Genomic DNA, 17,500 nt, shown 5'->3' with positions numbered 1-17,500 from the left:
CACACACACACACACACACATATATATATATATATATATATATATATATATATATAAAGAGAGAGAGAGAGAGAGAGAGAGAGAGAGAGAGAGAGAGAGAGAGAGAGAGAGAGAGAGACACACACACACAGCTTTAACATACGCACGAACACCACGATAAATCACGCCGTGATACTTTTCTAAGAAGCAAGAAATTTATATCAGTATCAGCGTGTTAGTGCTTGCTCTTGTAAGCACATCGATCAAACTGTCAAACATGTTAATATACATTTAAGGATAATGTATGATGCATGAATCATACGTTTCAAGCCCTGTTTATTTCTGGTATCTAACCACAAAAGCAGAATTAACTTAAAAAAAAAAAAATAAGTCTCCACGTCTTTCATACTTCAATGAATAAATTTATGGGTCACGGCCCTAATGAAAATATAATTGAATGTGACTGACGTTTAGTTTTTAATTGTCATGTCATAATCAAAGTGACATCATGCCTTTCAAGTCTCTCTTGATCTCATGACTAAAATTAAACAGATTATACTTTAATCAGGCAATTAATTCCTAAATATAATGGAACGTGCAACTGAGTTTCTACAGATTTATAAAAGGATTAAGGCACATTTATCAAAGTGAGACGAGAATATTGTGAATGTCATTTTTGTACTCACCAACATCTATTTTCATTTCGATGACAGGCAAGAGGAAGAAATGTCTCTCTTACGAATTTCCAGGACACTCTTCTGATTGCCATTTCGAACCTGGAAAAGAAAACAAGAGATCCGTTAGTGACAAATGTGTGTCCCTATCTATGGAGTCAATATCTAGACCCTAATCTTATAAAAAACCAAGTCAAAAATGCCCTGAAGTTTCATCCACGTAATCGAGTTTTCTGTACAGCCACTACAGCGTATAATCAAGGCCACCGAAAACAGATCTATCTTTTGGTGGCCTCAGCATAGTGTTGTATGAGCGTGGCCCATTAAAATTTAACCACGGCCCCGGCGGTGGCTCCTCCTTTATCGTTGCCAGAAGCACGATTATGAATAACTTTAACCGTAAATAAAATAAGAACTACTGAGGTTAGAGGGCTGCAATTTGGTATGGTTGATGATTGGAGGGTGGATGAGCAACATACCAATTTGCAGCCCTCTAGCCTCAGTAGTTTAAAAGATCTGAGGGCTGACAGAAAAAGCGCGGACGGACAGACAAAACCGGCACAATAGCTTTCTTTTACAGAAGACTAATAGTCTGGAGAGATTTAAATGAGATATCACGAATGACTGGCCACTACCTAGGACAGACGACCTCGACAGTGATCACCATTCTGCAAATGGGGTTCGTTCACTCTCTGTTGAGCACTGTCAAGATCCCCATTAGCTGAAAGTCAATCCATCATTTTTTAAGTACTTGCCAGCTTATTTTTTTTTTACTCCAAAGTATCAGGAGACAGCTATACCAAGCGCCCATCAATTTCACGGAAAGTGATTCCAAATAGTCAGCATTTCTTCGATCGTGCTGCTTGAAAGGTCTGAATGTCATCGCGGTAAGTGGCGGGAAAGTGACATAGAAGCCCATTAGGAAAATTGGGGAAGGCTGTAACTGTGTGCTGTCTATGGAGCAAAAAAAAAAAAATAAATAAATTATGTGTATTGGTACTTCACGTTATTGTGGGTAGTTTAGAATCGTTTACCAGGATAACATGAAGTTATATAGCCGTAATTTCAAAGGTACTGATATTAGACAGCCAGGTAGCAACATCTGTCAAAATCATACCTGTTTTATTGCTTCTCACAGATCGAGATTAGGGAAGGCTTGAAACTGTGTGCCTTTTATGGGGCAAAAAACTGAAAATGAGAAGTGAAATACTTATCAGTATCGTTGACAATTGAAAGTCATTTTCAAGGGTATAAGACCATTTCCATAGTGCCAAAAGATTTGATTTTAGATAAGCATGTGGTATATTTATCAAAATCAAGATACCAGTTTTATAAGTTAATGAATATATATGTTGCAGATATGGTGACTGACATTGTCAGTGAAATGTGGCGGCACCGTGGGTTATGATATTATGATACTCTTAATGCATTGGTTACTATGATCAGCTACAACTGAACACTGAATTTTCCATCGTAATTAAAATGATCTATATCATTATGAAACATGGGTAAGATAACTGAGTACCAGAGAGATATTACAAAATAAAAATGCAATATTCTATTTATAAAAGGCCTCATAAATATCAGTAATACTGAAATAAGCCATCACATAAGACGTGTTAGTAATTACTAGTAAAACCCACTGGAAAATTACACTTTCTAAAAATTGAATGTTGATGTAAATTTCAATGTTTTGAAAATTCTACCCTCCGCGAGCATTCATGACGCTTAGGCGTAGGTTTTCCACGAAATGGGGAGAAACAAGTGCTTAGACTTCTATTCAGAAACGAAAAATTTGACCCTTCTTTCGAGGCGAGTAATTGATGGCGTATTTTCCTTCCGGAATAATCTGTTATTTCATTTCACCCCCAAGGAATTGAGGAAATCCCAGAGCGGAAATATTAATAGAGTATTTGCAGCATCAAAGGATGGCAGAGGTCGTTAATGGGAAATTTCTTCTTGGCTTGATACCTGGAATAGAGAATTATGATCTTGCCGTTACGAATTAATAGGACGAACGAGTAGCAGACGCCATTTAGCGCCTGGGTGGCAAGCCTTCTACGACGTTCCAATAACGGGACGGCTTTCCTCGGGTAAATTATCTCCCTCTGAAAGACTCAGATTAAAATGTCGTCGTTTTCTTTTGAAGAATAAGATTTGGAAGGGTCATCAGTATTACGTGATTTAATATCGTACGCTAGGGAGATAGCATAAGCAATCTAGCCGTTTGGGCTTTATTCATAAAATATCAAATTATAAGAAGGTTTTAATTTAGAAATTTGAAAGTTTATATCATATATATGTATATATATATATATATATATATATATATATATATATATATATATATATATATATATATATATATAAATATATATATATATATATATATATATATATATATATATATATATATATATATATATATATATATATATATAGAGCTTGAAGAGAAAATGAGAACAGAAGACTGCCAAGTGGCTTTCGCGTTATTGGGTCAAACCTCCTAGTGACCTAACCTTGAGTAAGTGTGTAAACAACGGAGCACTTGGGAGTCTTCTGTTTTCGTTCACGTTTCTGGGTATTGCCGATACTTAGTCATCCCACGTGGCATTCTTCCTTCAACTATATATATATATATATATATATATATATATATATATATATATATATATATATATATATTCGAACTCATGGACAAGTTGTTTTTATAAACAACGATCAAACGCTGGATGTTAAAACCATTCACAATTAATTAGCTATCAAATAAGAAAATGACAGAAAAAAAGTGTATTTATTCATGCATTTATAAATCATTTTAATATAAAGCAAGTGGAAGACAGGAAAAAATTGCATTTAGTGTTAAAATAAGTGAAATATGAAATATTCATTACAAGGCTGCAAATCTGGGTCAGAGTTCTCAGGGCATCTTTTTCAAAGGAAGCTCTTACCATATTTAGCTCATTCAGTTTTCTCTGAAGCTTCAATCATCTACAAAATATATATATATATATATATATATATATATATATATATATATATATATATATATATATATATATATATATATATATATATATATATATATATATTTCTCTTTTTCTTCTTCTTCTTTTTCTTTCTTTCTTTTTTTTGAAAATGTAGAAAAAGTTATACGCATCAAGAACAAAATACATTTTTGTCCTTTTCGATGATATACGAAGGTTTGGTTTTATTCTTTTTTTTATTTTCCAATTTCATTTTACATCATCTTTCGCCGTCATTGTCGTTAATGGAAAAACAATCATGAAACGTTCACCTCATTTATATTATATATTTTTTTTGCAGTCACAGTCGTTAATGCAAACAGAACATGAAATGTTCAGTTCATTGATTAACGTATTACATTTGTTATTTTCTCTGCGACTTATGAAGCGTCGTGGGCGCAGAACTCTCAATACTTCACGGAAAAGCAAATGAGGTTGAACGCAACGCCCTCATTTACCTAAAAATATACATTCAGATCGAAAGACCTAAAAGGCTCTTTCTTCTTTGAAGTCCAGCGGGGCAGTTCCTTGAGGAATATGTGGGCGAGTGATCCCTTCGGTGTTTTGTCTATATTTTTACTTGATGTTTGCGTCCTGCACCAACCTTTCTATTCTTGGTGATTATAAATATACCAAGTGTTCTTTTATACCAAGTCTGGTCTTTCATATTCTACGATTAATATTCTCTGTGGTCGGGGAAAGATTAATATGTTGTCTCGTTCTCCCCTCACTTTTAAAATTTTTTTGTTTTTGTTTTTTGCAAATATCTTTACTCTGTTTTTTTTTATATGCATTCATACTTTCATAAATGTCAGAGAGAGAGAGAGAGAGAGAGAGAGAGAGAGAGAGAGAGAGAGAGAGAGAGAGAGAGAGAGAGGGTAGAATCATGATACTTTTGCACATACTTGCAAACATTTTTAGAGAGAGAGAGAGAGAGAAAGAGAGAGTAGGATCACGATACTTTAGAACATACTTATATTTTAGAGAGAGAGAGAGAGAGAGAGAGAGAGAGAGAGAGAGAGAGAGAGAGAGAGAGAGAGAGAGAGAGAGAATAGCTACACTATTTTTGAGCCCACATACATACACACATTTCAAAGAGAGAGAGAGAGAGAGAGAGAGAGAGAGAGAGAGAGAGAGAGAGAGAGAGAGAGAGTAGTTACACTACTTTTGAGCGCACATCCATACACACATTTCAAAGGGAGAGAGAGAGAGAGAGAGAGACAGAGAGAGAGAGAGAGAGAGGTGGGCACCCTGTCACACCTCTTTAACACAAGTGACACGGCAAATTCAGGTCAGCGTTTCAGGACAAAGTATGAGAGCCGGGAGAAAAAAAAATTTAATATCGGCTCCAATAACAGAGTATTTACATCGTGGAAAATACAGTCCCTGTTTTTGATGTCAGCTCCTCCTTGAACAACACAAGAGAACATCAAAACACGAGGCCAATCTTTGCACCAAATAATTCCCTTCTCTTTGTGGTAATGTTTCTGTCAGGCTAGTCTGTGTTTGGATGTAGTTTAAGTGAATCGGTTTTTGTGGAAAGATTGAAACCAGTAGAATTATGGGACTTTGTATGTGGTGTTTTGTTATGGTAAGTGAATTAAGTTTGCTTTAGAAAGTGGGGTCAGGAAAGTGAAGTTGCCTGTGAATGTCAGAGTTAAAATATATATGCATATATATATATATATATATATATATATATATATATATATATATATATATATATATATATATATATATATATATATATATATATATATATACATATATATATATATATATACATATATATATATATATATATATATATATATATATATATATATATATATATATATATATATATATATATATATATATATATATAGTGTGTCTGTGTGTTTGAATTATGAAATGTTACAAATTTCCTCCTTAACATTTCACGTGGGCTTATTATTTTTATCTGTTATTTTACTTTGCTATTTTCATTTACTCTGTGTATGAATTTTCCTAGAATATGTATGTATGTACACTGGTAGTGAACATTTAGCTACAGCATGGCCTAATTTACATACATATTCATATTCAATATATTAGGCTGATGTTAAACGAAAACGTTATTTCACTTCATATAGCACTTTCTAAATTAACATAAAATTACTATACATCCATACATATCCTGTATACTCATGTGAGTATATATATATATATATATATATATATATATATATATATATATATATATATATATATATATATATATATATATATATATATATATATATATATAGATAGATAGATAGATAGATAGATAGATAGATAGATAGATAGATAGATAGATAGATAGTGTGTGTGTGCATGTATGTATATATACATTATATGTATATATATATATATATATATATATATATATATATATATATATATATATATATATATATATATATATACTGTATAAACTAAACTTATAAATACAAACAGGATCTAGAAAAGGCTCCTAGTTCCACTTCCCCTCTAAAGCTAGCTTATTCTCCCGAAGGCTCTGTTGGTTTTATCATCACGTATAATGTACTTCGGTGGCATTTAGGCCTATGGCGAGGTTTAGAAAATATTAAAGGGCTTCCTTTGGCGGCTGAGCCTTTGGGAAGTATGAATAATTGCTGGGGAAACTCCACCGATACAGAAATGTTTGTGGTTTCTCTCGGCGGAGGAAGAGTAAAGGGAATAAATAGAGGAATGACGTAAGTGAAGGGGATAGAAGGAATAGAAGAGAAAGCCAAGGATTATTTCAGACAATACAACAAGTGGCGAGGTCGTATCAAGGACAAGGGTCTGGTATTCAGTCTGGTATTCAGTCTCTTTCTGCTTCGGAGTTCGATCAGTTTGGATGTTTGAGAATTGGAATTCTTAAAAAAAAAAAAAAAGTGCCAACTTAACCCGAGGTCATCACCTATCCAGGCATATACGTATACAGATATCTTTGTCTTACATTCAAAGAAAGTGAGTTACTTAGAGAGAGAGAGAGAGAGAGAGAGAGAGAGAGAGAGAGAGAGAGAGAGAGAGAGAGAGAGAGAGAGAGAGAGAAACAGGAAAGGGGGTTAGTTATGATCATGAAGTTGTACCTACAACTGATGAGAAGATCAATTTTAAAATTATTAAACTTATCTTTTGCATTTATGAGAGAGAGAGAGAGAGAGAGAGAGAGAGAGAGAGAGAGAGAGAGAGAGAGAGAGAGAGAGGAAGTTGAGTTAGTCACGATCTGGAAGACGCATTTCCTAGCGAAGAAAATCTAGATTACTTTAAAAATGAATAAACGGATCTTTCCTATTTGCGACAGAGAGAGAGAGAGAGAGAGAGAGAGAGAGAGAGAGAGAGAGAGAGAGAGAGAGAGAGAGAGAGAGATTCGGGCGCTCAAGTACACTTCTCTTTATCGTTATCGATCCGTCAAATTAGGTCGCCATCCAAGAACAATATATAAATCGAGGGGGGGGGAAAATCATTATCGGTTCCAATAACAGTTTGTTTAGCCGTAATACAATTCCACGTGTTTGATGCCCTTTTCCAACTGAATGATAAAAGAGAGTCATCAGTTGATAGCTTTCACCTTTGCATCATTGATAGTTAGTGATGTAACCGAATCGATTACCGCGAGAAGGTTAAAAACAAGTTATAAATATATTTTGTGAAAAATGTTTTCGGTTTGTGACAGAATGGACTTCATTTAGAGAATCTATGACTGTTTTATGTAAATGTAAGGTTATGTTAAATGAGAGAAAATGTTTATTGTTATTATTTGGGTCATGTTTGCTAGTCAGGATAAAATGCGGTCTACTGTTTTAGCAATTATTGCATAATGATGTTATTTTTCAGTAAAAAAATAAATACAATTTTGTGCAACACAATGTTAGATGTTAAATAACAAGATAGAGTAATTACATGCTCCCCATAAAAGAAAAATATAAATGGATAAATAAACATGTAAATATATATATATATATATATATATATATATATATATATATATATATATATATATATATATATATATATATATATATATATATATATATGTATATATATGTATATGTATATATATGTATATGTATATATATATATATATATATATATATATATATATATATATATAGTGTAAATAAACAAATAAATAAGTAAAGAAACAAACAAATAATTAAAAAAAGCCTAAGAGCATAGTGGAATTAATCTTTGCATCTATGGTATTAGAGACACACAAAGAGAGAGATCGACCACTTTTAAACCACTGCACAAAACAATTTAAATCTTTGAAAATAAAGTTAGCTGACGCCCTACCCGCTGTAGCCGTGCTCACAATATACCGACAATATTCGATAAAAGACGAGTGATACTGGTATAAGTGAGGGAGAGGTGTGGGAGAAGTGAGGAAGGACAGGAGATTGTTGGAGGCTGATGGTGGGGGGAAAAGCCCCAGGACTGGATTGAAGAAAATGAGAGAGTTTAGCGAAGACAATGGGTCTGGGATCAGTTCGCTTGATGGCGGGAGGAGGGAAGAAAGGGAGTGGATTGTGGGGGAGAGAGAGAGAGAGAGAGAGAGAGAGAGAGAGAGAGAGAGAGAGGGGGAAAGGTGTATCTAAAAGTCGTAGAAAAATTGTTGCAGACAGAGAGAGAAAAGTTATGTCTAAAAGTAATGAAAAAGAGAGAAGAGAGAGAGAGAGAGAGAGAGAGAGAGAGAGAGAGAGAGAGAGAGAGAGAGAGAGAGAGAGAGAGAGGAAAGGTGCATGTAAAAATCCTAGAAAAAGTGTTGCAGAGAGAGAGAGAAAAAACGTTATATCTAAGAGTAATGAAAAAGAGAGAGAGAGAGAGAGAGAGAGAGAGAGAGAGAGAGAGAGAGAGAGAGAGAGAGAGAGAGAGAGAGAGAGAGGTGTATCTAATAAAAAATGTTGAAGAGGGAGAGAAAAGGTATATATAAAATTCATAGAGAGAGAGAGAGAGAGAGAGAGAGAGAGAGAGAGAGAGAGAGAGAGAGAGAGAGAGAGAGAGAGAGTAAAACTAAAATCACAGATAGAAACAAAAAGTATATCTATAGAGGGAAAAAAACGGTTGACATTAGTCGGGGGAGAGAGAGAGAGAGAGAGAGAGAGAGAGAGAGAGAGAGAGAGAGAGAGAGAGAGAGAGAGACAGACAGACAGACAGACAGACAGACAGACAGACAGACAAAGAAGATATACCTATAACCCAAGAGAAAAAAAACACTGACATAAGAAAAAATAAGAAAAAAAATAGAACCCACAAAATGAAAGGCATTTTGCCAACAAATGACTGAATAGTGGGAAAAGGTGTGCCAGTTACACCTGCTCAAGCCATTAAGTAAGGTATAAATTACGGGAGAAGCACCAGAAAGATAATGACAAGTATAGGAAGATATAAAGACGAAAAGAAATAAAAGGAATTGAGAAAAGGAGATGTTGAATATAAGGAAGGAGATGATTTTAGGAATTAAAAGGAATCATAATGAAGTAGTAGAAGGCTGAAATCTAAATAGGAATTGTGAAAAGAGATATTAAATACAAGGAAGGAGATGATTTTAGGAATTACCAGGAATCATAATGATGTAGTAGAAAGCTGATATGTGAAAAGAACTTAATATAGAAAATCAGCAAAATGAAATACAATAAAATAGAAATTCTCTACTTACGTACTTAACGTTAAGTTTAGAACCACATCTGCATTGCGTAATTCACACAATGAATTGGAATTCTTACTGATAAATTTCTAATTAATGTTTGTAAAAAAAATGCAATAATATCTATAAAATTCTAATTTCTACAATTTTTTCTAAAGCGATTGGCAAAGGAAGACAGATAACAGCAGACGAAAAGATATATATATATATATATATATATATATATATATATATATATATATATATATATATATATATATATATACATATATATATATATATATACATATATATATATATATATATATATATATATATATATATATATATATATATATATATATATATATATATATATATATATATAGAGAGAGAGAGAGAGAGAGAGAGAGAGAGAGAGAGAGAGAGGAGTAATTCTAAAATCTAGAAAAAAAGGTTGACGTTTGAGGTGAAAAGACAGATCAATAGTACAGAGAGAGAGAGAGAGAGAGAGAGAGAGAGAGAGAGAGAGAGAGAGAGAGAGAGAGAGAGAGAGAGAGAGAGAGAGAGAGAGATTCTAAAATCCAGGAGAAAAGTTGACATTGGACGTGGAAAAGATAGATCAATAGATAGACAGATATAAAGAGAGAGAGAGAGAGAGAGAGAGAGAGAGAGAGAGAGAGAGAGAGAGAAAGGCCTGGGGTAAGCAGGGGAGTGTCGTGTAGGAACGGGGGAAGGGGTGGGGTGAGGGCTGGCTGGCAGAGTTCAAACATTTCCACTTGAAAGGAACTTTTTTTTTGGGGGAGTTTTTTTTTTTTACCCTCTTCGACCCGGTTGAATCCTTGATGGTGTATCAAGTTACTTCATCCAACTCACGTGTGCGATCGCTCTCACTTTCCCAGAGATCTCTGCCATTTCACCAGGGGGGGACGGCGACTATGGCAATTTCATGGAAGTCCATTCTACTTCATAAAAGGCTCCGGCACTCAGGGAGGGAGAGTCGCGGAGGGTACGGAACGGCTCGACTCTACGAGAGAAATTTTAACCGTTTCATTTGTTCTTCAAAAAGGGAGGTTTTAGAGGTGTGTCCACTTTTACATCTGGGACTATGGAGGTTATTTAATGTCATTCCAATCTTAAACAGTTTTTTTGTTTTCAAAACGTTCGACTTACATAGTTTTCATTTCTATTTTTTTTCAGCTCGACTCCACGAGAGAAATTTTAACCGTTTCATTTGTTCTTCAAAAAGGGAGGTTTTAGAGGTGTGTCCACTTTTACATCTGGGACTATGGAAGTTTTTTAATGTCATTCCAAGCTAAAATAGTTTTTTTTCTGTTTTCAAAACGTTCGACTTACATAGTTTTCATTTCTATTTTTTTAAGCTCGACTCTACGAGAGAAATTTTAACCGTTTCATTTGTTCTTCAAAAAGGGAGGTTTTAGAGGTGCGTCTACTTTTACCTCTGGGACTATGGAGGTATTTTAATGTAATTCCAAGCCTATATAGCCTTTTTTTAACGTTCAACTTACGTGGTTTTACTTTCTTTCTAGTGTGTTTAGAACGTCTGTGAAATAGATCTTTACATTTCTGTTGCTTATTAATTTCATAGTAATGTATGTTAGGAAAAATACGGCAAATAAATATCAATAAGTTTTTTTGCTTATTTTTCAGACATTACCGTATTAAAATTTAGATGTTTATTCTTTAAAATGAATACCATGGGTTTCACACGATCAAAATAACTGTCTCTGCTATTAAAGTTTACTTAGTATGACCCCAAACTATATATATGTATATGTATATATATATATATATATATATATATATATATATATATATATATAGATAGATAGATAGATAGATAGATAGATAGATAGATAGTTTGTAACAAATATCCGTATCATAACTTTTCGTTTTCGTTTTTTATTCTCAATACTCATTTGATGAAATCCAACTATATTTAATCGCACTTGTATCTTAGGATACGCCACTTATCTCGAAAAAAGCTATAATAATAATAATTATGTAAAATCATCTTTTCACTGGAAATTCAATTACAATTACAATCTCCGCTGTCTGACATATCGCACCCTAAAGGTAACACGAAACTTACGTAACAAGGAGAGAGAGAGAGAGAGAGAGAGAGAGAGAGAGAGAGAGAGAGAGAGAGAGAGAGAGAGAGAGAGAGAGAGAGAGAGAATTTTCATTCTAGGAAATTTCCTTATCAATCGTCTAACTGTGTTTGATGTCCTCTGATGTGAGATACTCGCTCGGTCTTCAAGCGACCTTCTGTGATTCTAACTGGAAGTGTTCTCGTCGAGATAAGGCAGAAGAAGAAGAAGAAGAAGAAGAAGAAGAAGAAGAAGAAGAAAGGAGGTGGGATCGAGAGACGCGATGATAAAGGAGGGATATTTAGACGAGAATGGGAGAGTATCAAGTGCTTGTGAGAGATAAAATGATGGAGAGAGAGAGAGAGAGAGAGAGAGAGAGAGAGAGAGAGAGAGAGTTAGTCGGTAAATATACAAAGGGTGGGAGAGGAGGATTTGGGAGAGAAGGGGCGGTAAACGAGGCCTATCAAAATGAAAGAAAGAAATATTTGTACCCTCTGGAAAGGAGAAAGTTGAGTAAAAGCTGGAAACGTGCCTGGAAAACAGTGACCATTAAACGAATTATGAAGTAACAGTGAAATTGAGATGAGAAAATCCTATTGAAGTTCATAAGTAAAATATATAACAAAGTAAAAATAGACGTTATAAGGTAAAATAAGTAAAACTGACAATGAAAAAAAAAACATTAACAAAATATCGAGAAATTGAATAATACTTTATGCAAAACATATTTAGGCACCATATAACTCCTAGCAGCGTCTAAAACTTACCAGAATAGTTTGGTATATTAAATGTATTGGAAAATGGTATTAGATTTTAAAATAAACAACGAAGCTTTTGATACGTTCAAGGGAATCGAAATATATTAGCATGTTATTACTTACTCTGCTCCAGACTTATAGGAAGCTATGGATGATAGTACATGACTTGGATAGACAGCTATACAGTTTAAAAGAGAGAGAGAGAGAGCCAGAGAGAGAGAAACTGTAAACTATGTTACCTAAATCATAAACATTTTACTTAAGGCCAACAGCAAATTAAGTAATCTTTGAAACATTTCAACAAGAAACAAAAAAAAAAGTAAGTTAAACAAGAACATAAAACGAAATCTTGAGAATTATATATCCAGTACAACACAAAAAAGGGTGAACTATGATGTTTTCGTCTCGAAACAACTTCAGTGCTTTAGAAAATACATTTCTCCTAATGGTTTTCTTCCAGCCCCGGATATCCTGCGAAAGTGCTCTTAGCAATTACAGTATTATAAAAAATTGTTTTCTCTCTAAACTTATTTAGTTTATTGTTTTTTTTGTGTTGACTTTACGTATTAGAGATTCATTCTGGCTATTAGGACTTTGGGAATTCATTCACAAATGCCATAATTTGTCTTAATCACTACGATATTGGACAGAAAAATGAAAAGGGTCAATTCAGTTTAATTTCTTATACCTTAATAGTCTCCCTGAGACTGTCGTGCAATTGAAGCCTAAAAAATTCAAGCGATGATGCATTACTGCTAAAACAATTGTCCTTGTATCGTACTTACATTTCCTATCTATTTATTTATCAGTTTGTTAATTTTTTTTTATTTTCCAATACTAATCTCTTTTCTAATTGCATTTCCCATTCTGTTGTTTTTTTTTCAAATAAACACCATATTCGTTGGAAGCTTGAATTTAAAATCAATGGGACCTGTGGGTTTGTTCCATATGAATAGGGTTCATCTTCTGAATGATAATAATAATAATAATAATAATAATAATAATAATAATAATAATAATAATAATAATAAATTATTATTATTATTATTATTATTATTATCATTTCTAGGAAATGGCCCCTGTGGGCTTGTTCCAAACGAATAGAGTTCATCTTCTGAATAATAATAATAATAATAATAATAATAATAATAATAATAATAATAATAATAATAATAACAATTCAAAATCTCTCTCTTTCAGGTAACATGGATTAAAAAGGACGAGGACCACTTACTCACTGCTGGCGGACAGGTTTACTCCTCAGAGGCGAGATACTCAGTCACACACGAGAGACAGAAAAAGGTGAGTTAACTCGAGGACCAGGTGGGAACTTTTTTTAGGGGGGTTACAGGAACCAAGACTGTATGTGTCTTGTAAGAGCGTGAGAGGCTGTGCTTAGAATCTTAAGGTATTCCACACATGTGCAAGTTCTGTACAGTCACACATGCACATGGAATCACACACACACACACACATATATATATATATATATATATATATATATATATATATATATATATATATATATATATATATATATATATATATATATATATATCGTGTGTTGGCATCACAACAACAACAACAAAAACTGCAAGACTCAAGACTCCCCTGACCCACTAGAAACAATTTCACTGAAGAGATAGCTAGCCCTCTCTCACCTTTGTTGGGGAAACAACCTGAGGAAATGGCAAGGGAAAAAAAAAACACAATTATCATTTCACCAGAAAATAACTAGTCTTCCTTTTGTTGTCGAAGTGGAGGGCGGAACTCTCTCTCTCTCTCTCTCTCTCTCTCTCTCTCTCTCTCTCTCTCTCTCTCTCTCTCTCTCTCAAGAACTGAATATTTCCGCTAATGGAACTTCGTAAGGATAATGCGAATGTTATTTCAAGAATGCTTTCGCCCCACTCGAAATGAAATGGTTACCTGGACGACATACGAAGGCTCTCGACACAATGGGAAGGTCCTTGCAAACTCCTCCTGGTTATATTATTCCGGCAGACGCTTTTTTTGGAAAATTTAGGAAGGACGATAACAAGGAAATTGAGAAGGTTTAAGAAATGCGAGGAGAAGAGGCGTTGAGATAGTGATGAATTGAAAATGGATAATTATATACATGAAACTGAGAGAAATTTGGAAAATTTAGGACGAACGATAACAAGGAAATTGAGAAGGTTTAAGAAATGCAAGGAAAAGAGGCGTTAAGATAGTGATGAATGGAAAATGGATAATTATACATGAAACTGAGAGAAGTTTGGAAAATTTAGGAAGAACGATAACAAGGAAATTGAGAAGGTTTAAGAAATGCAAGGAGAAGAGGCGTTGAGATGGTGATGAATGGAAAATGGATAATTATACATGAAACTGAGAGAAGTTTGGAAAAACTTACGAAGAACGATAACAATGAAATGGAGAAGGTTTAGGAAAACATAAGAGAAAGAGGTCGTTGAGACAATGACGAATGGAAAGTGGGCAATCATACAGGAAATAGAAAAGTTATATGAAACCCCATTACTTTTGTCTCATCTGAATCTAATTCTACATTTCAGTGTTTACGATTTCCCTAAAATTACTAATTTCCTTGTCTTTACTAAGTATTACTTCCCACATATATATTTGCTTGTTATATGGCCATGTTTCATTACCAATAAATGAAGAATGACCAGATGTACATTCAACAGCCGAGACGTATAATGCAAATGGTGAAAGACAAAATGAAAAAAAAGATGCACAAATTAGCATTCAGTGGGTAACTGTTCTCATGATAAAATATTTGGAAGTTCATTGCTTTCTTCTTTCGAAAATCATCTACGTGATTTTCATCATTGTTTTATTTCAACAGGTTCATAAAACAATCCACTTCAAGTCTGGAATCAGAGATTTATGGAAATCAAAGAGCAGTCTGCATATGTAGATGTTGCAATAGATAAATAGATTCCAAACACACTAATTAATCGCATGCTTACCTTTAAAAAAATGTAATAAAGTACTAAAGCTTTTAGTACAGGGTATTAAGATGAGAACTATTTATTTATAATTTTTTTTTATATTATTTTCTCTCAGCTTTTCCTGTTCTTCTTAACCTCTTTCCTACATTTCGTTCTGCCCAATTTAACCTCCTAAAGGTTGGTGTCTCTACGTTCCCTTTATTGTTTTACCCTTTGCCCTCTCTTCATTTATTCTTAGGCTTTCTTTTGTGTTCCTGTTTTTCTTCATTGTTCTGTTGTAACCCTAGATTTCCTTTTGTTTACTATGCTATTTTATTCACGTACAATGTACTGTTAGGGGTCGTTTATTTTATATATGTTTTCCAATGTTCTCTTCGTCGGATTGCGTTACATTCTCTGTCATCAATATTGGAATTCGTTATTTGTTCTGCATTTCTTCACTGTTACCTTAATTACTGTTTGAATTTCTTTTCGTGAAGGCTTACCTATTATATTTCTTCTGTGTTTTTATTATTTATTCCAGACGTGCTTCGTTATGTCATTAGAGTTCAGTTTTATATAAATATTTTGGTCAATTTGTCTTCTTGTGCTGACATTACAATGGACATTGAATAATAATATCTCTTGCTTAGTTATTTACTTAAATTGTCTTCCTTGATGTCTTAAATAATTTCAGTCTGCAGGATATTACAGATAACAAGAGTACGTTTCTCTACGACCATTCTTCAAAGATTTCATTCACCCAACCGTTAATAATGATAACAGATCATTATCGAATTTTAAACTTGCAAAAAAAAAAAAAAAAACACACACACACACACGCAAACTGCAGAACAAATATATTCAGGAAAACCACAAACAGTTTTGGGGCGTGATGCTCCCTCTTCATCAGTGTGGAGGCTCTAAAATGTTTTTCTACTGTATTTGGATTTCTTAAATATATTTGTTTAACTATTAATAATATCTTAAATAAGTGTTGGTGAATAATGAACTCCATTTTTTCAATTGATCTGTTTCATGCTCCCTGTTGATTGTGGAGAATCTAAGAAGTGTTTTTACTGTATTTGGATATCTTAAATATATTTGTTTAACCACTGATAATATTTTAGATAAACATTGGTAAATAATAGAATTAACCATTAATAATTTTTGAAATAAATATTGGTGAATAATGGAATCCATTTTTCCCTCGATCTATTTCACGTTCTCTGTTCATTGTGGAGACCCTAAAAAGTGTTTCTATTTTGGAATTAACCATTAATAATTTTTTAAATAAATATTGGTGAATAATGGAATCCATTTTTCCCCTCGATCTATTTCATGTTCTCTGTTCATTGTGGAGACCCTAAAAAGTGTTTCTGTTTATTTGGATATCTTAAATATATTTACTTAACCATTGGTAATATTTTCGATTAATATTGGTGACTATTGAAAACCATTTTTACCGTGATCTCTTTCAGCTGTGGGCATTATCAGTCCGGGACGTGAGGAAATCAGACGCTGGTTTGTACGAGTGTCAGCTGACGACACATCCGCCTACCTCGCTCTTCTTCACACTTAATGTTGTAGGTAAGTCTGCGGAAAAACAAGTAAGAAATGTACCGAAGTTTCTTTGGCGTAATCGAGTGTTCTGTCCAGCCGCTACAGCGTATAATCAAGGCCACCGAAAACAGGTGTCTCTCAGCGGTCTCGGTGTAATGCTGTATGAGCCGCGGACCAAGAATCTTTCACCAAGGCTTGTTGGTGGCCTGTCGTACATCGTTTGCCAGAAGCACGATTATGGCTAACTTTAACCTTAAATAAAATGAAATTTACAGAGGATAGAGGGCTGCAATTTCGTATGTTTGATGATTGGAGGGTGGATGATCAACATACCAATTTGCAGCTATCTAGCCCCTGTAGTTTTTAAGATCTGAAGCGGACAGCAAAAGTGCGGACAGACGGACAAAGCCGGCACAATAGTTTTCCTTTACAGAAAACTAAACATGAATAAAACGACTTTGGGCAGACTTGCAGACAGGCGTTGTTCTCTAGAGATAAAATATCGTAAGGGACCCATACATAAACTTCGAAGAGACGAGGTTCTCTAGAGATAAAATATCGTGAGGGACCCATACATAAACTTCGAAGAGACGAGGTTCTCTAGAGAAAAAATACCGTAAGGGACCCATACATAAACTTCGAAGAGACGAGGTTCTCTAGAGATAAAATATCGTAAGGGACCCATACATAAACTTCGAAGAGACGAGGTCTCTAGAGATAAAATACCGTAAGGGACCCATACATAAACTTCGAAGAGACGAGGTTCTCTAGAGATAAAATATCGTAAGGGACCCATACACAAATTTCGAGAAACAAGAGAAAAC

At 33.9% G+C, this 17,500-nt stretch overlaps 1 protein-coding gene across 2 annotated transcripts in view; it reads left to right on the top strand.

Moving 5' to 3' along the window:
• Window positions 1-17,500, top strand: part of LOC136852381 (zwei Ig domain protein zig-8-like) — an 86,649-nt gene that overhangs the window by 63,008 nt on the left and 6,141 nt on the right. For both annotated transcript variants that reach the window (XM_067126971.1, XM_067126972.1), the window contains 2 exons: window positions 13,387-13,488; window positions 16,595-16,703. In XM_067126971.1, the coding sequence (XP_066983072.1) occupies window positions 13,387-13,488; window positions 16,595-16,703 (211 nt within the window). The remainder of the gene's footprint in view (window positions 1-13,386; window positions 13,489-16,594; window positions 16,704-17,500) is intronic.

This window comes from Macrobrachium rosenbergii, chromosome 25, assembly GCF_040412425.1.
Source record: "Macrobrachium rosenbergii isolate ZJJX-2024 chromosome 25, ASM4041242v1, whole genome shotgun sequence".
In the NCBI taxonomy this organism is placed as follows: Eukaryota; Metazoa; Arthropoda; class Malacostraca; order Decapoda; family Palaemonidae; genus Macrobrachium; species Macrobrachium rosenbergii.
Note: the sequence above shows the minus strand (reverse complement) of the source record. Positions and strands in the feature narration are given on the sequence as shown.